At 36.7% G+C, this 21,762-nt stretch overlaps 1 protein-coding gene across 2 annotated transcripts in view; it reads left to right on the plus strand.

Annotated features, from left to right (window-relative positions):
• PCSK5 (proprotein convertase subtilisin/kexin type 5) overlaps positions 1 to 21,762 on the plus strand; it is a 256,587-nt gene that overhangs the window by 163,037 nt on the left and 71,788 nt on the right. For both annotated transcript variants that reach the window (XM_005499780.3, XM_065046018.1), the window contains exons 11-15: positions 2,719 to 2,836; positions 3,812 to 4,000; positions 13,492 to 13,628; positions 20,104 to 20,247; positions 21,544 to 21,646. In XM_005499780.3, the coding sequence (XP_005499837.1) occupies positions 2,719 to 2,836; positions 3,812 to 4,000; positions 13,492 to 13,628; positions 20,104 to 20,247; positions 21,544 to 21,646 (691 nt within the window). The remainder of the gene's footprint in view (positions 1 to 2,718; positions 2,837 to 3,811; positions 4,001 to 13,491; positions 13,629 to 20,103; positions 20,248 to 21,543; positions 21,647 to 21,762) is intronic.

Below are 21,762 nucleotides of genomic sequence, written 5' to 3' on the forward strand. Positions count from 1 at the left end.
CTATTTGTATTTTTAATGTGCATATTAGGGATAAAAACATCTAGGGTGAGGTGACTTAAAAGTCATTTTTTCCATCAGAAGGTCACTGCTTCATGGTGGCAATGTTAGGTACTCATCTGCTCTAACTTCTGGGTGAGAAAAGGTGAGTTGAAAAGAAATTTGGCTCTTCTTTGAGCTCACTAGTTGGATTGAACACACAGTCTCTTACAGCTGGGCACCTAACCCAATGCAGATTGCTACCTGTCAGAAATTAAAAATGCATTTTCCATGGGTTATCTCAAAATATTTTTCTATTCATGAAAATTTAACCACTCACTGTTTAAATGTACAGAGTAACTGTGTACAGTTACAGACCAAGTAAGTCCACACTCTTTTTCCTCCCACTGTTTATCAGAGCAGACAATGATTATTAATTAAAATTTTAAATATTGGAACATTGCATGCAGTGTAAGAACAGACAAAAGACTTCACAGATAAATGTACTTGCATCAGCAGATGTAGTTTTTGCAAGATGACACCTATGGCCAGGGAGATTTCCATCACAGGAACCATACTCACCATACAAAGTTTTTCCATCTAAACCAGGGGTGTCAAACACATTTTCTCCAGGGGCCACATCAGCCTCACAGTCGCCTTCCAAGGGCCAAATGTAATCTTAGGACTTTATAAATTTCGGAGTAGTTACTAAGTCCTAAAATTATACCGGGTGGAAATGAGTTTGACACCCCTGATCTAAGCTATCCTTGCCCTTTTTATAGCTCCCTCCACCCACATGTAAAAATAAGACTTTTTCCCTGTCCATTTGTTTGTGAAATACATTAAGAAGAATTCAGAAGTCTGAAGGAGGGCTGAATTTAATTATTTTATTGTATTTTAGTTATTGTGTTTCATTTCTAAAAATGATACCTGGCTCATTTGGCAGAAGAGCTGTGTTTAGCTCTCTCCAGATGAACATTTCCATGCTACGTGCATCTCAGTTTTGGGCTGAAGAGGAATGAGTTGAGAAAAAAACCAGTTCATTACATAGTCATTATGCCTTGCTGTATTTTCCATCGAGGAAGCCTCTTCAGTTGGCAGTTTCAGACAGTATTAGATACTGCCATATTTGAAAGATGGGATTCTTAAGCACTGCTTATTTTTATGCGTTGAACAGTTATTTGACAAGGTGGGGGGTTTTTTTGGATGGAGTCTTTTGAATTCTGGTTTGGCAATGAATGGAGTCTGCTTTCACAAACCTTTACACAGTGCAGTTGAAAAGACACCATGCCTTGTCCTATTACTGATGAAAACAGCATTATGTTTTCCTGGGGGTTTTCTGGCACTGTCTATGGTAGCAAGTGACTCTGATTTATGAATATTTATGAGCTAAACTCCTCCCTCTGGAACCTTTTTTCTTTCACCTTCTGCTGTCAGAACTTTACCAAGAGCACTGATTTGTCACAATAAAACAACACAGCTAGCAATTCTTTCTGATCCATCAAAATCCATTTGCAAATTTCTGATTTGATTGGAACATTAACCAAAAACACACAGCTGATTCAGTAAGTGAAACTTTAAATCCTGGTAAGCTACTGGAACTCTTGGAATAGTTACATCAAGTTGAGTACTCTTAAAATTACAAAAAACACGAAAGATGCGGAATTGTCACAAGTCTGTTGGAAATACTTTACCTTGTCTAGGTGTTGTCCAGGTGTTGGGCATTTGAAAGTTTGATTTTATTTTTTTTTTGTGTCATAAAAAAGATGATGTTTTAAAGCCTTCTGCTTCTTTGAGCAGAAGGCATTCAGGCATTAAAGTTAAATTGCTAGGCATCGAGTTTCTTGGAAGAGAACCATTGTTGACTGTCCATGACATGAAAGGCAGATACACATGAGAAAGTATGTGACATCCAGGAATGAACTGTTAATACAGAGTGCAAATCTTCAGGCATGGACACTTAGTAGCACTGTACATGCAATGCTTGCAGCAGGTAATATCAGAGGTCAGCAGCAATGTTAACAGTTTTTTCCAGGAGTGACTTCATCTGCAGATCTCTACTTCGTCTGCAGATCTACAAAGCAGGCAGAGGTAGGAGCCTTTCTGACACAGACTCTGCATGAGAACTGGATTTTATTTAGGGCCCTGGTCTTCAAAGGCCATTGCTTTTAATCCTCGTCTTGCAGGCAGCTTTAGTGGTTGGCTGGCTACTGGCAGTCATACTGGAATAAGAGAACATCTGCATGCAGCTTACACTCAGGAAACTCAACAGTATACAGCAGTTACAAAAGACAGTCTGTTCCTTCTTAAATTTATTGTCTCAGTTACCTTCAATATTTACATACAGGCAAGTGTTTGGTACACGAGTAACAAAAATAACCCTCCTCTGGTTCCTTACACCTTTTAACTTTATGTCATATAAAAGAACTGGTCTGATTTAAAGCACATGGACAAAGGGCAGTTGGAGGTAGTTGTACTCCCCGGCATTCTGCAGTTCTGGTCCACACAGTGTTGTTCATGATGGTTGTCTGCCTCTTCTGTAATAAAGTAATTAATAGATCTAGTGAACAAATTAGTCATAGTCATTATTGTTTCTGGCAAGGAGATTTTTAACTTCATGCAAAAGCAAGGAAGAAGTAGAAAAGAAGCAATTCCTGTTAGGATATGACTCTCTGAAATAAGTCTATGGTGAAAAACAAGGTTTCATGCTATAATTGCAACCATTTTGTTTCTACCTTACAGTGAGCCACCTCTATGGATTTGGACTGATGGATGCTGAAGCAATGGTGATAGAAGCAGAAAAGTGGACAACGGTCCCTCCACAGCACGTGTGTGTGGAGAACACAGATCGCCAAATCAAGTAATACCCGCTGCCAAAACTCTTGCTGGCATAAACTTATGGAAAGAAATTTGGTATAATTTACCCCTCCCTTGCATTGTGTATAATGTGCCATTTTGAAAGCTCTACTGGGGATCTCTGTCACTTTCACAGTTGTCAGGTCATTACCCTGTAAAGGGTGTTCCCTGCAGTGCTTGTAAAGAGGCTGTAGTTTAAAGAATGCCCCAGAAGCTAGAGGTATAAAACAAGGCAGCCTGAATAGTGATTGGTTCTGATATAGATGATGACCCAAAGAAGAAGAATGTTTGGTTGAGTGCAGTGCAGTCACCTTTGTAAGATGAGTACAGACTTATCAATCCAGGATCTAACGAGCAAATACTCTTTTCATTAAAATACTGCATGATATTATCTCTCTCAAACAGTCTTAGGAGAATCTCTAGCTCAGAGGCTAGACTAAACTGTTTTCCAAATGCTATGATAGGGTCTCTATAGAGCCAGGCTTAAGAGAAAAATCCTGTATGTGCATTCTGTGGATATAGGGACAGCATAAGTCATAAGTCACACTGCCAAAGTATGAAGATTATTGTTTGATAAATATTCTAGACATGTTCAATCAATAACTGGTATAGTCTGCAAGGATGTTGTGCCAGTTTAAACCCCCTGAGTCAGATGCTGTTTGATACAGTTAACATGTAATATTTGCTATTACGTAAGCAAGGACTATGGCTATGCCAGGCATTTCCTGGGGCTTAACAACCAGCTGTGATCCCACGACAATCCCAATAATTCTCAGCTGGCCACTAATCCACAAAAATGCTGAGTCCCAAAGGCTTATTCCTGTTAGAGGTTTTTCACTGTCCTCTTTTAGCATGCGTACATGCTTAACAGAAAGCCAGGTAGTTGCCATTAGCTGCAGTGAAATAATTACCCTGTGGCTGTCTTATTTTACAGAACAAGCAAGAAATGCTGATGCTGTTTTGTATGCTTATATTATAGAACAATACGACCTGACAGTGTTGTCCGTTCAATTTACAAAGCCACTGGCTGTTCAGATAACCCTAATCACCATGTGATTTACCTGGAGCACGTCGTTGTGCGCATCACTATTACTCACCCTCGACGTGGAGACTTGGCAATTTACCTAACATCTCCTTCTGGAACTCGGTCACAGCTCTTGGCCAACAGGTATAGTATGACAACACAACTTCACAGTCCAGTCAGCATGCAGAGCCTGCACTGAGACTGCAGCATCAGCAAAGAACAGTCAAATCGTTACGGTATGTTGGCTGGCAGACAAAGGCTAATTATTTTTTCTGAGGGAAATAGAGTGAAGGGCAAATGAACTCAAAGATGACAATTTCTGTCTTTATCAGTAGGCTGGCTGTGAAGGACATCATCTTCAAAACAAAGATTAGTCAATTTCAATAGTCTTTTTTGGCTCACCAATTTTTTGATGGCTGGGAAATGTGAAGAAAATAGTAAAAGGCTCAGTGTTATAGAAGGAAGCTGAATGAAAGAGACTTTCTACATACTATTGGCACTTATTTTCCATTTTTCTTCTTTCTCTGCTAGTAATAAAAATAAGACAGAATAATAGTTCTTTACTACTATTTTCTTTAAGCTTTGTGAAAATGGTTATGACTCCTGATGTCACCAGTTTCCGTGTCCTGTTTTTCCCCTTTCATATTGAAGTAGTGTGCTCAATCCATGAAAGGCTTCTAGTGGGACAATGCTGAGAAGTTGCTCTAGTACTTTGAAATCAATGGGTGTACTTGAAAACAGCCTATTAAAATTTTAAAAGTCAGCCATTTCCTTCATCCCATGAATCTGAAATGGATACTTGCTTTTCAATGTCTGGCCACTATAACATCATCTTTCTTAAAAAGACAATTCATTTTTCTCATCCTGTTACCTCTGTGTTGGTCTTGGAGAAACTGTGACACTGCATCAAACTGTTTCTTTTTATCCAGACTGGACTCAAGTAAGTATCTGTTTATCCAATGCAGTATTAGTGTGTTAATGCACATTAGTGCAATTTCAGTCCCCGTAGATGAGGTGCATCATCAGTATTTCTGTTCTGCAAACTAGAAGATTTCCCAGTGATATTTCTATTTCTCTAGTCTATTAGCAGAAATTTTCTTGGAAGAAAACACTGGCAGTCCTTCCCAGGTAAATCTTGATAAAGCAGTGGTCAAGAGCACTGTTTCCTACCATGGATGGTTAAAGCTCTAAGAAACCCGAGAAACCTTCTCACACTCTACCCTATTTCCAAATGTGTAAATAAGTTACAGTTATTATAAAAAATGCTCCTATACTGCTCTAACTGGCTAGGAAATCTTCTTCCTGATGAGACCATAGTATAATAGGGAAGCTCAGAAATGGCAAAAACTTCCAAGTGTCAAGTCTATGTTGTGAGAACTCTTCTGCCATCCCACTTGAGTCCTCACAAAAGCTTGTACCTCCAGTCCTGGGCTTTTAAGGAACTGAGAGTGACCTGCTTTCCAAACTTCCTCAACATCCACATTTCCCAAACCAGATTTGCTGATATAGTGACTATCCAGCCCTGGAGACTTACATGTCTTCCTGTCACTCAGTGGTAGAAGGACTTATCTTTCCTCTTGAAAGGAAGGATCTGATTTGGAGACAGGGGGATCTCAAATGGACTTGGTTCTTACTGAAGTGTGAACCCAGATTTTCATTACAGATTAGGTCAGTTTAACAGAAAATATATACTCAGAATACTCTTCAAGCTGTAGACATTAATCAAACAGAGAGAAATTTGTCATGGAATTTTGGGGCCCTCTAGAATCTCTCCTGTGTTTCATTACAAGTGTTGTCAGTGCCTTGCTGATAACAAAGCACATGGGCACACACATCTATGTATCTCCCTGCTACATGGAACAAATAATTTGTCTTCTGCTAACTAGTGCACAGGCAGACTTCTACCCTCTAAGCAGTTATAAAACAGACTTTCGTTTTTCTCTTTGAAGAAATCTTTCTTTAGTTTTCTATTCCGTTTTCATGCAGCAGTCCTTCCTTATTTGAAAATTTAAAAAAGAAAAAAAGAAAAAAAAAAAAAAAGAAGTCATCCAACTAGATGTCCAAACAAAACAATCTCGTGTAAACCCAGTGGTCTTAACACAGCTAACTTTTGGCTCTAGGCTTTCATGTCTTGCAGCTGACTCACAGCAAGTGGGAGATAAAGACATTCCAGTATTCACAGTTCACCTCTAGTGATGACCGGTATGTGGAATAGGTACAAAGTTTAATTCAATCAGTCTCTTTGTAACCACTACACCTTAGAAAGTAATTATTTTCTGTACCTGTGGTAGAGAGAAAGCGAATACGTGTATTAAAATGATGTTGAGCTGTTTCTTATCCTATACTATCAGAAGGCTAATCAAAAATCAAAAAAATCTGAAAGGCCTATTAATTTTTGACACTTTCCAAAAAGCAAATTATTCATGACGGAGCAAATATTCATCTGGTCACACCAGAAATTCGTCTCCCAAGCAAGCTTGAGAAATATACTGACTTGTCAGTCACATGTGGCTGAAGCAACCCACTCTGAGTTAATATTATTATGGAATAAATGTATTTTGCAAACTCTAGGTTTGGAATAAATAGCATCTTCAGAAGACCTTTCTTAGGTTAAAGGGATGGATATGAGCACAGTACTTTTCAAAATGGTATTTCAAGGCTTGATTTCCTTGGTCTTGCTGGAAGAAGTCTTATGGCTTAGTGGTCTTGCAATTCGTAGTATACTGAGTGTTGTTGAGTGTATATGTTTTATCATCCTGTTATAAAATAAAACTCAGACTACAAGTGTTGTTATTCTCTGATATGATAATTTAGTTACAAGGAATTTCATTTTTTAAGTATTATTGATGAGGGTGTCAGAATAAATTATTCAAGTACAAGTAGCATGCAGAGATGCAACAGCAGCAAGCAGTCAGCTTTTTTTTTTTTCTACAGGCAAAGGTCCCAGAGGCTGTTGTACATTGCTACTACCTGACTGAGACACTTTTCTCCGACATACAAGATCTTTTAATGCGCACGTACATGATTAATAGCAGCAATACCAGCTGTTTTTACTGAACCCAGGGAAAACCTCATTGCTTTACCATTACTCATCTGGGTTTAATTTGAAACAGTTTGCTGGTAAAATATCTTAAAGTGCAAAAGGTATATTTTACACATGTGTACTTCTTCTTCACCAATTCTGGAAGAAGAGTCATTGTGTAGTTTCTGGTGCACTGATGAGTAGGTCCCCAGGGCAACATCTGGTCTTTTTTCTGCATATTTTTTCCTTAATGTTGGCATCCCCTAAAATGACTTCAGTAAGAAAACTTTTTAGTCAGAGGCAATGTGGATTCCTTTGCAGGCATTTGGTGGATTACACTGTCACTGGCTTGAGCCTCATGTGCATTCTTCAAAAACTGCATTACAGGGAACATCTGCTTTGTTGTTTGGAAAGTACTAAACATGATTACATTGGATGTACTGCAGCAGAGGAAAACACAGGCTTGGAAAGTGCTGGCTGGTGTGAGGATGAGGCTACAGTTAAGTCCAAAGGGGAACAGTATCCCCTTTTTAAAAACAGTTGGCCATTGGATTTGGCAGCGTGGGTTTCTGAGTGTTTTTGAGATGTACCAAGGTCAGTTCTAACAGACGCTGAGTACAGGGGGGCTGGCTGTGAGGGACAAGCTAAAAGAAGATAGAAGATATACAAAGAAGATAGAAGAAGCAAACTTAAGGCTCGTTTGTCTCCCACTGAAGTCATGGCTTGTTTAATTCTTGCCCTTTAAATTTAAAGCAGCTGCTGCCATTCGAACTGCGTAACTGAAATTTTTTAGCCACGTGGTGGCAAGTTTCCAGGCCACTAGCTTCCTATGCTTATATGGTACTGACATTAATAATATCTCTGTTCAGTAACAAAGGGAAGTGTTTTCGTGGCCATCTTTTTCCTATCATGAAACCTTAGATAATCACTAAATTTTAATAATACCCTTCTCTGTGGGTAGCTCTTAGATCAAAACCAAGATATTCTCAGCTAATCTTGCTTGCTAGTTTGCTTCATAAAATGTCTCAGTGATCAGAAGAAACCTTTTCTTTATAGGAAGACGTTTTTATTTTTGGACCAGTCCATTTTATATCTTTGTTGTGGTTTACACATTATACTCTAATAACAAAAACAACATTTTACATATCCAAATTTGATGAAAAGGATAAGGCCAAGCTTGAGTCTTACTGTTGCAGTAACTGAAAAGGATTCTGTAGCGGTATTATTAAGTCCAGGATGAGCAAACAATAATCCTCTGCTTGTATAATAGTATGTCTACAGGATGAAGCAGTTCTTGGAAAACTGTTTCTCCCAATTCATACTTGCTATGTTTAATTTCGTTCAGGTTGTCTGTATATTTTTTCTTTTTGGGGGTGGCTGAAAAGACATCTCACTACCCTTCTACCACCTATTCTATGAACTGCATTTGCAATGTCAATTCCTCTAAAAATCTTTTTTCTTTTTTTTATTTGTTATAACCTGATCGTATTAGCATTAGATAGGGTGGGGAGCTCTGGGAATACAACAGACACAACATCAATTAAAAAAAAAAAAAAAAGGCAAACTTTTTATTTCTTTTATCAAAAAGCAAAAAAATACTGTTGATTTGCTCAGCTCTGCAGAAAAGACTCAGGCTTTATGTGCAAAAGAGTAAATGAATTAAGGTAAGTGACACTATCCCTCATGTAACTCCAAAATTGATCCTGGAACTTGGTCAAAGGAAAATGTGGAAAAAGAATGAAGTGCAATATATCTAAGATTTAGAGTGACTCATGCCTTTCTTTGATGACTGAGACTAGTAAAGAATTAATCAGGGATCTGCAGAGTAGGCATGCATTGGCTTTTAGAATTCAATACCTCAAGTTCGGTTTTAGTGGAAAATCAAAACCCATCATTAAAATTTTGACTTAATTTTCTGTAGCCAAAGTGGGATTGCAGACAAGTGACTAAGGACATAGTTAGGATACAGCTAAATGTCTCAGCTTCTGAGGTGTGTACTGAACTTGAAAGAGAAGAGCTCTCTAAGACAGGCTGAGGAAGAATGCCCAGGTTTTCTGCTTCCTGCAGATAGGTTTGCCCCAGCTACTATAGTGAGAATTAATTAATGTTTTCCTAGCCTTATAAAAACTACCCACACCTCAATCTAACTGTAACACTACATTGAGTTTCACTTGGAATAAACTGAATTATGTGATGGACAGTCAGTGTCCCCTCCTGCCCTTACCCCAGTCATATGTCCCTTTTCAAACCTAGGACAGGGTAGGAAAAGTCTGAATGTATGGCACCAGGTTCATTTATACTCTTGCATTGTGATTTTTGCCTGTTTAAAGTGAGGTTTCTGAAGGTTTACTGCAAATTCAGTTGGAAAGTACATGCAGCTTTTAAGATGACAGCTGTCAATATCAGCCACACAGCTGGCTGACCAGTGTGTTGTGTGAAGCTCAGCAGCCTGACATGTCTATAGGCCATGATGGAGCATTTCATGCAGATACATGTAGTCCCTGGTAGCAACCTCTCTGTGTTTAAAAATGGTGGTTGCTGTACTATCTGCTACTTCAGACTGGCAGGGGCAGTACCCTATTATTCATGCTACTGTTCTCCAAACAACTTTATAATGACAACTTATTCCATTGCTTGATAAAATTAACTGTGATAACCAGAGGTAAAATGGAAATATTATTAATTAATTAATTAATTAATTAATTAATTAAAATAGAAAGTGTATGCATCCATTTTTAATTTATCTTCTTTAGATCCATGTCCACAAGTTTTAAGTACTCTTCCCAGACACATGTACATGAGAAAGCACTTAGGGCAGGTGGGCAGTAGATTCTGACCAAAGCTTTGGTTAAGTCATTAACCTGGCTCTCTGTGTGATCAGTTCAATATACACTCGTGGGTGTCAGTCAAGTGCAGCTGCGCCTTCTGATGTGGAAATATATCTCGACAATAAAAAAGTTGCTTTTTTGTGTTTACCTATTGTTTGTGATGGGTGATGATGATGTTACCAGATGCATCACTTACATCCACTGCCTTATGTATGTCACACAAAATTAAAAATTAAAACGAACTAAAACAAATCCTTCTGAGCATTTAGGAATCTGAGATACTTTGCTAAAAATCTGACACACTGCTTTCTTTTTTTAATACCAATATTTTAAACCGTGAGGGACTAGCCTTATGTTCCCACTTGTGGAATTCCAATAATGTAGCTAATTGTCTTTTTCTGGGTCTCAAATTTGATTATACATTAATGTTTCTGCTTGAAGTTATATTCTTAAATAGAAAGGTGATGCAATTTCTAGGCTGAAGTGATGACAGTGAAAGAGGCCAAGACTCTTGAATTTGTTTTAAGCAAGTAATTATTTTAGTCTACACTCAGTAACATATATAAAATTTCTCAGAGATAGGAGAGTAATTATTTTTAAATGTAAAGTTATTAATTGTAAACAGTATCCCATAAATAGTTTCTCTGGATATAGTCAGTGGTATAGTCACATCCATCCTAACTTGGATGTCCTGTTATGAAGAGATATCACCTGAGTAACTGAATAACAGACAGGGCATTCTGTTCTGGTTATGTTAAAAAATAAGTTATAAAGATTCAAATGCTGTTACTTACTTTGATACTTAAAAGCATGTTACTTGCGTGAGTACAGGTATTGCAGATGTATAAGATCGTAGCCATAAAAATGATAATATTATTCTCATAATCTCCTTTAACCATTTTAATCTGTAATAACCTGTAGTAGTCAGCTCACAATTCATCAGACCATATACCAAGAATTTACTAATCCATGATAAGCTGTAAGTATTTCCTTGATATGAATTCTGACTCAGTGTCAATTTGATAAATAACAAAATCAATTCACTATCTGGGCTGGCTACATGCTCCTTAAAAGATCCTATTCTATGTGTATTTCTTTCTGAATAAGGAAAAGTACACCTGAATATTTGATAATTTCACTCATCCATTTAATGCCAGTGCAAGGGAAACCCATGTACTGCCTCTCAGGTTCTTTGATTTGAGAGTCTAGGGCAGGGATGTCAAAATCATTTTCACCGGGGGCCACATCAGCCTTGCGAATGCCTTGAAAAGGCCAATTGTAATTTTAGGACCATATAAACATAACTATTCTTATAAAAAAAAAAAAAAAAAAAAAAACACAAAACAAAACAAAAAAAAAACGGTCCATTTTCTATGAAAGAATATTAATGGATTTTGCCCATTTACATGAATGGAGATATGAAAGTTTACAGTTTCAGCCATAGCATATTTAAGGTAAAGTTGTTTTTATATACCTATGATAAAGTCATAAGGGATTTTTTGTCTCTTCATCCCAAAATTACTGAAAAGAGTGATAAAATATTAAAATGGGGATCTGACAACAATTTAGAATTGCAAAACATGACAAATAAACACCCTTAAACAAAAAATACTATGGAAAATGTTGGAATAATTACTGTAAAAATAAACAGCAACTTATGTTTCTATTCACTAGTGAATATCGAATTTACAATATAATTGAACAGAACTTACATAATACTATATAATTTAGTTGCCACAATGGCAAAGAGGAATATTGTTGCCTTGAAGGATTGACAGCGTGTTTAGAAAGTAATACTTTAGCTATCAGCAGAACACAGTATGACAATTTGATGAACTGTTGAAAATAACCAACATAATTATTTAAATGGAACATACCCACATGCTAACACTGGGTAATAACTGAGTAATAATTTCTACCCTTTCAGTAAATTATGTGTGCCATGTGTTTGTGAGATTTGCTGTATTCAAACAACTGATTTAACAGTTGAAACAAGCCAATTCTTCTGGCAGAATATATATATGCACATATATAGATGCATATACACACAGGCACAGAACTGCATCAGGAGAAAATTACCCAATTATCAGTGAAATGAAGCATAATTCTAAATATTTCTCTATATTTTAATTTTATATTATTATCACTAATAGAACAGAATATTATTATACCTGTTCATTTAAGACGGAAGAAGGTTGCACCAATAAGAGCACAAAAGTCAGCTTTGGGCTGAGTCCTATAAAGTGCACCAGGTGTGCCGGTCCATACATGTCCTATTGATGTATGTGGATGTGCAGTAATTGGCAAAAGTTACTGACCTCTGACTGACCTGAGTTTCGAGCAAGAAGCATGGTGTTTTATTTACATCCTATGTGGTGATATTTACCAGAAATTGACACATATATTGCTACAAAAGTATCCTGCTTTGCCAAGGTTTGCTGAACTTCACAACCTTTTGAGAATACAGCTTGAAATTAGCTCAGAAAATAACAGTAAAGAATCAAGTGAGTTTAAAATATCATAATATTTTTGTAGCCTAAAACTAGATTTTTCTCTGTTTTATGGAAAATGCTTTTAAATCTTTTGGATTTTCTACTGTAGAGATCTTGTTTTATGAAAACAAAATTCAACCATACCTATTACCAGCGGAATTTTCACACATGAAGACAGAATTAAAATAGTTATATATATATATATATATATATATATGTATGTATATATGTATGTATATATGTGCGTACGTGCATATGTATTTAAAAATATACATACATATATGCATATATGTGCATATATATATGTAGAAATACACATACATATATATGGGTGTGTATGTATATATATGTATTTTTTAAAGCAGAGCTGTGCCATTTTATTTAAGTCAATAATCTTGAATAGAGCACACCTTCTGCCAATAACTTTGGGGTACCAGGCAATACACTGTGAGCACTGAATAACAGTGCACATTCTCTTGTGTCTTTCCAAAATCTCATTAATAAATTCCATTTTTAGATAATAAAATCTTTGTCCAGTCTTCTTTCCGTTGCCCTGTGGGATCAGCATCACATCACAGCCTCTAAACTGTCCCCTGTTCTAGAAATTATCATAATCCAGGCCTAAGCTCCTTATCACCCAAGATCTAGGTAACTAAATTACGGTAATGTTGTTGGTTAGATGAAACCATCAGATGCCATTAGTCTCACAGTTTCATACAAACTCAATTTTGTTGAGTGTTTCAAGAGGGTGATACCTTGGTCACTTGAGGATTGAGACCAATGTCTCAGGTAAATTTTATTTCCTCACAAGAAGTCACAAATGTTGTATTGCTAATGTTGTCTCAGTCATTTAATACTTTTTGTTGCTTTTAAACACCTTCTAAGTATTCAAATACAAAGACAAAAAATAGATGTTACAGAAATTTTCCAACTTACAAGTTGTTTTTATTTACATAATGCTGTTAAAGCAACTGATATGCTGTATTGCATGCGCTTTTCCCAAGACAGAGGAATCCTACCAAACAGTATTAACTTCTTTTTTGTGGTGAATTCTCTTTCTGTTCTCTTTCATGTTATGACAAATGATGGCATGTAAAGAATCTTTTCCATCAAAACAAGAGATTGCTGAATATGTTTGAAATATGTGTGGGAAAACCATCAGGAGTAACATTCTGTAAAGGCACAGATGAATGAACTGGCTAATTAGTTAGATTATTCAAGAGTTTACAGACTTGAAAGCTTAGGTCCCCAAATAAAATTGTTCACTTAAAATAATGTCATGATTTATTTTAGGCTATTTGATCATTCCATGGAAGGATTCAAAAACTGGGAGTTTATGACTACTCACTGCTGGAGTGAAAAAGCAGCAGGTGACTGGATCCTGGAAATCTGTGACACTCCATCCCAGCTGAGAAATTTCAAGACTCCAGGTATGATTCTAACCTTTGTTTGGGCTCAGTGAATTCAGAAGAATGCTTGCAGTTGCTAATCCTGCCTTGACTGTTTTCCAACTTTAATTTACAGCTGGAACATCTCACCAGTTTTAGTCTGAAGGCAGAGCTGTGAAGAGCATTAATTTCATTTATCAATGCGCTCTTCATTTTTGTGTTGCTGTTATTTGCCATTTGGGACACATGGTTCTCTTTTATTCTGAACTTACTTCTGGTTTCCATGCAGAATTTCTTCTTCTCAGGGGTAAACTGCCATCTTTCTTGCAGTCACATGTCTTGCCTTGAAGTGAAAAAAGAGACTTTGGCCAGTTACAGCTACATCATACCAGACATGAGTTCTTCCAGCAGAGACAGACTCCTGTAGTATCTAACAGTTTACCAAGAGTCAGTGCTTTAAACAAAGCCAAATCTTTACTAGGCACAGTTTTAAAGGAAAGAGATACAAAACTACATAATACTGCATGTGCCACATTTGAAAGAAGTTATAGTGTCTCCATATGCAGACATCTGTTTTCTAGGATGTTGAATATAGATTTATCAGTCAGGTCTTTGACATAAGTCAGAGCAGCCCAGAGTTACCCTGCTGTGTTCGTATTGCCTGTAATTTTCATGGACAATACAAAGCCCATATTTACTTGGCCTATATCAATTATATAGGGCCTAGGGATATATTTTCATGCTGGTTTTATTTTCTTTGTATTTTTTACCCTGCTCATAAGAAAAAGTGGCATTTTTTGGTGTTTGCACAACTAGAAAAACCCATTATGCAAGAGAGGAATTTGCAGCCTGCTAACACAGGTAGGTCACATTGTGCTCCTCTCCTGTGTGTATGGACAGAGTGCTCATACCTGGCATTCATCCACTCCTAACTGTGCTCCTGGGAGGAATTTTTGAGGCTATAGTAATTCTTCTGCTTTTGATTCCCACTGCACAGTTCAGTTTCATTCACATATTTCCATATGAAGACTTTGAAAGAAATGGAGATTGAGAGAAGGGCTTTCAAAGAGACTCATGGGAGTACATGCTTACTTCTACTTGCTGTTTGTGAGAGATGAGTATAAACTTGCCTTTGGACTTACTGAAAAATTAAACCTTGAAAATAATTTTGAAATAGATACATTATATACAGACAAAAATATCGCTGTTTATACATGAATATTGAATAAATATAGTCCTTCCTTCAGAGCCCCACATCAAAGTAGGTAGAAACCCTTCAATAAAAATAATCAAAAGTGAAACACCACAAATAATCTAGATCAAAGCATCTTAAAGAGGCGAACACTACTGATGTACTGGAAATCATTTATCACAACCTAAATTGACACTTACTCTGGACAGCATGTCAGAATGCAATAGTATTCTATTGGAAGTGACAAATATAGTTGATTACTGCTTTCTGATAAAGTTAATTATAAGAATCCTGCTATGAAATATATTTAGGACTAACATCACATTAGCAATAGAGTTAGCTTATAATCCAATGAAATAAAAGATACATTCCATCTCAGTTAGCTAAGCAGACTCACAAAGCAGTAAGTGTTTTCTAAATTATTTGCTAAAAATCAGTTCAGAATTTTAAGACATAGTTGTTAACTTAAGTACTTAAAGCTATAAAAATTTATCTTTATGAACTCAATAATAGGAGATTTTTAGGTACGTTTGCTCCTGAATTAATAGGTTATTGGAAGTCATTAAAACTATTCAAATGGGCCTCACTAACTATAAGTACTTTTATTGTTTCTAGTACATGAAAAAGCACACATAAAGAAATATTGACTAAAGTGCAAACTGAAGTGCTTAAAAGCTTTAAATAAGAAAGGCTAGAGTGACAGGCAGTGTGCATGTAAATTGACTGTTTTAGATGAATGTTCATTGTTTCAATTCTACTTTGTCCAAGAAAGGCCCATTAATGTTTCTGCCATCGGATATGGAGACAGAGTACTTTGTCTTCCTCTTAGTTGAAATTTGGGTTGTTAAATTATTCAGGTCAGAGTGAAGGCTGTGTGAAGTTCACCTGTTCAAGGTAAAAGTACCTTTCTGGGAGGCCAGCTCGTCAAATTACTCCTGCAGCTCACAAACTCAGCAAGGCTATTTATCATGACCCAGAGCAAGCCAGGGCACAGGAGGAATTCTTATATTTCAACACAGAGTTGTCCAGTCTCCTTCCTATTCCAAGTGGTGCATAGGACAAACTGAACTGGCTTTATACATCTTACTTTGGATATAAAAGAACTCTCTCATTTCAAAATTATGACAAAATGGAATTGATGATTTTATGCTGCTTAGATAATTTCCTGTCTAAAAAGTCTAACACATGGATCATCCTCACTCAACTGCTGTTGAAATTCATGGAACTGAATGAGAATTTCAGTTCTTTATTCCTGCTCTTCATTAGCTGAGTTATGCTCTTTTTAATGCAGCAGATGGCCAGATAACAAATCTCTCTGCTTTTTAAAAAAGGAGTATTAAGCAAAAATCAAGTAATTTAATTTTAATCAGATTACTGAAAAGAGACAAAAATCAATTATTTTCAACTCTGTCTTGCACTTGTTATTCCTGATGCAGCCAGGAACGTCTCTGGCTGAAGGACAAGTTAGGGTAGCTCTTCACCTTTCTGTGTACCAGAACTCATGATACATCCAACAGGTGTGGAGAGACACAGGGCAACACATTCCAGCTGTACACCTCTTCTCTCTTTCCTGGTACTCTTTCCTGTACTAAAGCCTAGAAAAAGGATAGCATGGAGCCATTTTGCAAACTGTTCATCTGGGCCATTCTCCAGGCATCTTTTACAGCCCCTAGAAGTGGCCAGCTACATTTCCAGCTTAACAGCTTAAAACCTGTTCGTCCACACTCCTATTTTACATATGTATAATATTTGTATAGGTCTTACTGATTTTTTAATTTCAATATTTTATATATATTCTTCTCAGTGCTACAGTGGCTGATTTCATGGGACTGATTTCTTTTGCTCCATAAGAACTAAAGCCTAAAGACCCAACTCTGGAAGACAAGGTGCAGTAAGGCTAGGGGATGAGGAGAAAGCTGACCTACCTGACCAAGGGTTGTGGGGGAAGCTGGTGCACTGAAGGAATCATGCTGGAGAGCTTCCTCTCTACTGTCTTTTAACTGCGACATGAAACGGTGGAGACCGGTTAGATTTTTACACACATTTGGATTTCACAAGGTGCAGCCTGGCTGTGAATTTGGATCCTGGTTCATTGTATACTGCCTAGTAATACATTCCCAACCTTCTAGAGCAGTGGTTGCCCTGTGACAGAAGCTGTCCAGTAACACTCATGTTCAGAAAGATTTGAAAGTGCCTACCATATATTAGTGGTGGATAAACTCAGCTGTTTGGGCATCTTGGGTTTGGTCTCCATGCTGAACCAAAGGTGAAGTAAACAAAAGGTGCTTAAACACGATTTATGGTGTCTCTCCAGTTTATCGTCATAGCTTGCAGTTTATCACACTGATATCACCATCGTCCCTGTTTCTTGTTTCTGTAGTGTGTGTGTGTTTAGCTATTGAAAGGTCTTATAATTGAGAGCTGCAGTTTTCCTGTAATCAAACTGAGAACAAAGAGCCAACATGTCATCATAGCCCTGTGCTGGCAAGCTAATGCCACATCTGTTATCCGTAAAGAAAGGCAGGGTTCAGTTCATAAAAGCGGTGCATGTGATTTCTGCATTTAATTCTGTAGATTTTATAGAGGTGGACATGTGCTTGCTGTGCAATACTGTGATATGTCCTTTTTCCTATACATACTAAATACAAGCAGGGCAAAGGATTATTCTAGCCAAACTAAATGATAGAATCAGCCAAAAATGGGGAAAGAAAAATTTTGGCTTAAATGTGCACACTTTGTTTATTCATTATAAAAGTATGTGTGTACGTATACCTACTTACTTATTGAAATATTTTCATTGTGCAAATTAAACCTGCCTTGAGGCATTTATTTGCTGGCAAGTCACATGAATTTTTCCCCTTTTTATTTGCTGAACCATTCCTAAAAGGCAACTAATCTGAGAGACTGCGTTATTCCCCTTTCTGCACTTTTGCATTAGGTATACATTCAAAGCACCTATCCTTCCTGCAATAATGCTGGTACAAGTCCTTCCATGTGTGTAAAGCCCAGATGAAATACACTATGTCTGAGGAGCATCTTTACCTGTGATTATTTTTAATGAGTCCTTGCAAACACTTTTTTCTGGTATTCAGTATTTTTGCCAGTGTTCTGGAAGAAGTATAAAATCAATGCCTGGAAAGTTTAGTGATCTTTGGAGCATAATGATGGTGAAGATGAAAAGATCTGAATAAGTTAGCAAAGCACACATTTTTTGACTGCATCCCATACAGAGTGGTCCATATGCTATAGTAGTGTGTCAAAACACAAAAAGGAGAGAGACTGTACATGGAGAAGCTGTAGCTTTGAAAAGGCTGTAGACATGACTACATATCTGGTTAAAAATGAGCTCCCTGTGTGTGTCCTTTCCTAAAAAGAAAAGTTCCTTTATGGACCCAGCTGAATCACTTTGTAGAACACTGAGACACAACTGGATCCCCACATGTCTGTGCAGGAAGAAAATATGTGATTTTGGTCTTTTTAATCTAGTGGAGAATAAAGAGCTACATGACTGTGAGCTAGAGATAGGAAGAGACATTGAAAATGAGGTGTGTACAGTTGAATAGCCAAGGTAATTAGCCAGTAGCTTGACAGCAGGTTTGACAGATTCTTCATCAGTTAATCTTTTTAAATCAGGATTTAATGTTTCTTTTTAAAAGTTACACTTTGCTTTAACTGTGAAAATTTGGAAGCTACTGTGTGAAACAGCTGTCATGTGATATAGTCTCTTGCTTATAGTTTCTTCTCAAAAACTGAGTATACAGTAGAGGAGGTTTCATATGAAGTGTAGAAATTTCTGTCCCAGAAAGGTTAAATTGAATTAGCAAGAGACAGAGGGATAACAGAGACTCCCATATTTAACCCCAGTATAAACCATTCAGAAGAACTGGGCTGTCATCTGTCAGATAGTGGTTTCGCTTATTGTTGCTTACTGTTTGAAGGATGAATTTAACAGCAGAGAGATAATATATTGTCTTGGTCGTGTCAATGGAGTATGCCAGATGACATTGGGAAAATAAAGAAAATCACTTGTAAAGGTCAAAGTAATTTGCTTGCAGAGGTTGAAAAAGACCAAGTAAACAATATGAAAGCTCAAATTATTGAGTATCATTAAAATTAAATAAGAGGAAGATTGTTTGAATTTATTTTTACATGAAGTACACTAAGTGGTTTTCTTGAGAAGAGACATACATGGATTACATATATTTTTAAATAATAGTTCTAAGGGAAGAGTATTTTAATCACAGAACAGCCTCCAAAACAGGAACTTTCAAATTCAGAAAAGAAATACTCCCTGCTCCTCTGTTTTCTTTCTCCTCTGATTAGAATTTGACATTTACAACTAGCTAATCCAAAATAGATAAATATAATCAAGAGAAAAGGATAAGACCAAACTTACATTCTATCTTTTCAAGCAAGGAAGTATTTTTCATGCATCATTACTCTAGGAATTATTTCAGGCCTGAGTCCTTTTGCTCTTTCACAGAATTAATTCACCGGGTAGTATAGATGGAAAGGTGGGAACAGCAAGTTCACACTTTGTGTCCTGACAGCCCGAACTGGTGACTTGATATGCACTTATCTTTTTATTGTTCCACAAAAAAAACTTTCTGAAAAGTCAGATAGTGCTTCAGGCAGGCAAACGTTTTTTTTCTTTCTTTGCTCAAGTACTGACAGAATGAAATGTTAGTGATGAACACAGACAATCCAATGATATATCTGGTAAATAACTAGGGCAAATAAATAACAAATTCCACTTGTTTGGGAGGGGACACTTCTTTTCTACCATGGAGATTTTAGAATATGTTGTTTCCTGTTCATCAAGATGTGTCCTGAAAGCCTATGAAAAGTAGCCTTGAGTAGCAAACAAAATGTAACCCCTTTCTGGAATCTGAATTCTGAACACATCTAGTTACATAAGTGATCTCAAATAATAATTACTGGATAATTCTGAGGGCAAGTGAAATCCAGAGCAAAAATTCCTTGTTGAGTATCATATACATTTTCCCAAAATCTGTATGGCCAAAGTTTTGTTATTTATTTTTCATTGTGCTCCAGCCTCTTGTAGGTCTAGTAAAAGTTTGCATCATGAGTTGAACTCGATATAAGAAAAAAAAAAAAAAAAAAAAAAAAGATTGAAGAAAGTATGCTTTCTCTGTTTTTAGTGAAGCAGCAATTACATTATCTATATTAATCTGAAAACACTTATTTGAAAAGCAACATCTTCCATACCTACTCACTAAGTCATGATTACAAGTTATATGTTTTTTTAAGACACAGAAAACAGAAATGGTTTCTAAAACTAGATTTTTAATACTTAACTTCCAGGCAAATTGAAAGAGTGGTCCTTAGTACTGTATGGAACATCCATCCAGCCTTACTCACCAAGAAATGATTTTCCAAAAGTGGAAAGAGTACGCTCTAGTCCAGTTGAAGACCCTACAGAAGATTATGGAACAGATGACTATTCAGGTGCGTACATTCTTTTACTCTGATTGTGCATTTACTGAACACATATGAAGTATGCACTGTTTTTCATACAAGTGTATAAAAAAAATACATACATATGCACAAATACATATATGTGAAAAACATTATTTTCTACATCTGTGTTGTTTCTCACTGATCCCTATGGAAGTTTTTCAACCTTTTCACTAGACTTTAATAGAGTTAGATTTTTGACATTGCAAAATAAGTCTAATTGGCTGTTTCCTACATGTAATCCAAGAGGAGCATCGTGTAGATGGTTAGGGCTGATGAATTGTAACTATTATTCTGGCAAGAAAACAGCAGGACAAAGTTCAATTTAGACGTTTCTTATTACAACCTCATGCCACAGCATGTCAGATCCACAGTCCCTATTTTAGATTGAGAGCTGCTGAATTCCTTGTTTTGGTAGATGACAAAATGCCCCTATCTCTGCTGTAAAGGTCACTAACTTAAGACTTTGTAAGAAGCGAATTGACTTTACTTCAAGTTTACCTAATGTTAGGAGAAATTTCAAGGAGGCTGGCAAAATCAACACACTTAATCCACAAGAGACCAGTTATCCTGAAAGTTATGATTTCACCTGCATAAAAAGAGGACTTCTCTCCTCCCATAGCAGAATGACCTATTTGAAAACTGTAATCATAGCATATCTCAAGTTGGAAGTTACCCATAAGGATCATAGAGTCCAACATGAGTACAGGTGAGATGGAAGGCTTGCTAATCAGCAAGCACTAGCCAAGGCTTTTGCAGTGTGTAGCAGCACAGAGGGAAGCGCATCTGGGCCATGATGACGGGTTCAGCTGCCCTGTGGTAGTGACTTGAAACCTCTTGTTACCCAGCTGTTAACCAGGGTAGCTACTGACGGTGTTGTTATTCTTTATGTTGACCTGCTTGTTTTAAGTGATTTTGTTAATAAGTCCTTATTACAAATTACAGAAGCCTTTGCATATTTCTGAATAAAATGCAAATTACTTGTTACTTGTTAGGAAAGCATATATCTGGATCCAGAAATAGTTTCTTATTGATAGATTCTATAGAGGATGCCACATTTGTTAAAAATTATAAACCACTGTGAGTGAATATTGAGGCCAGGATTTACAAGGTCTTTGGGTACTAAAAAACTTATTTTTAGTGGAGCCAAATTACTATTTGGAGTTCAAATCAAACAAGAAAAGAAAGTGATTATATTCTGCATTAAAATATTGTGGTTTAAGGGGTGTTAAGTACTAAAAGAGGAGTTTTAATCCCTTTTCCCCCTGTATTCTGGTTTTATTACAGGTCCCTGCAATGCAGAATGCAGTAAAGTAGGGTGTGATGGGCCAGGACCGGATCATTGTACTGACTGTCTGCACTACTACTACAAATCTAAGAACAACACACGGTAAGACCAAGAGAAAAAAACTTTGCTTCATAGATTTCCTAGTGTATACCTTAACTTCCTTTCCTGTCGCTGCAGTCATGGATAATTCATTTTCCACTGAATTTGATAAATTTTCT

This window comes from Columba livia, chromosome Z, assembly GCF_036013475.1.
Source record: "Columba livia isolate bColLiv1 breed racing homer chromosome Z, bColLiv1.pat.W.v2, whole genome shotgun sequence".
Taxonomy (NCBI): domain Eukaryota; kingdom Metazoa; phylum Chordata; class Aves; order Columbiformes; family Columbidae; genus Columba; species Columba livia.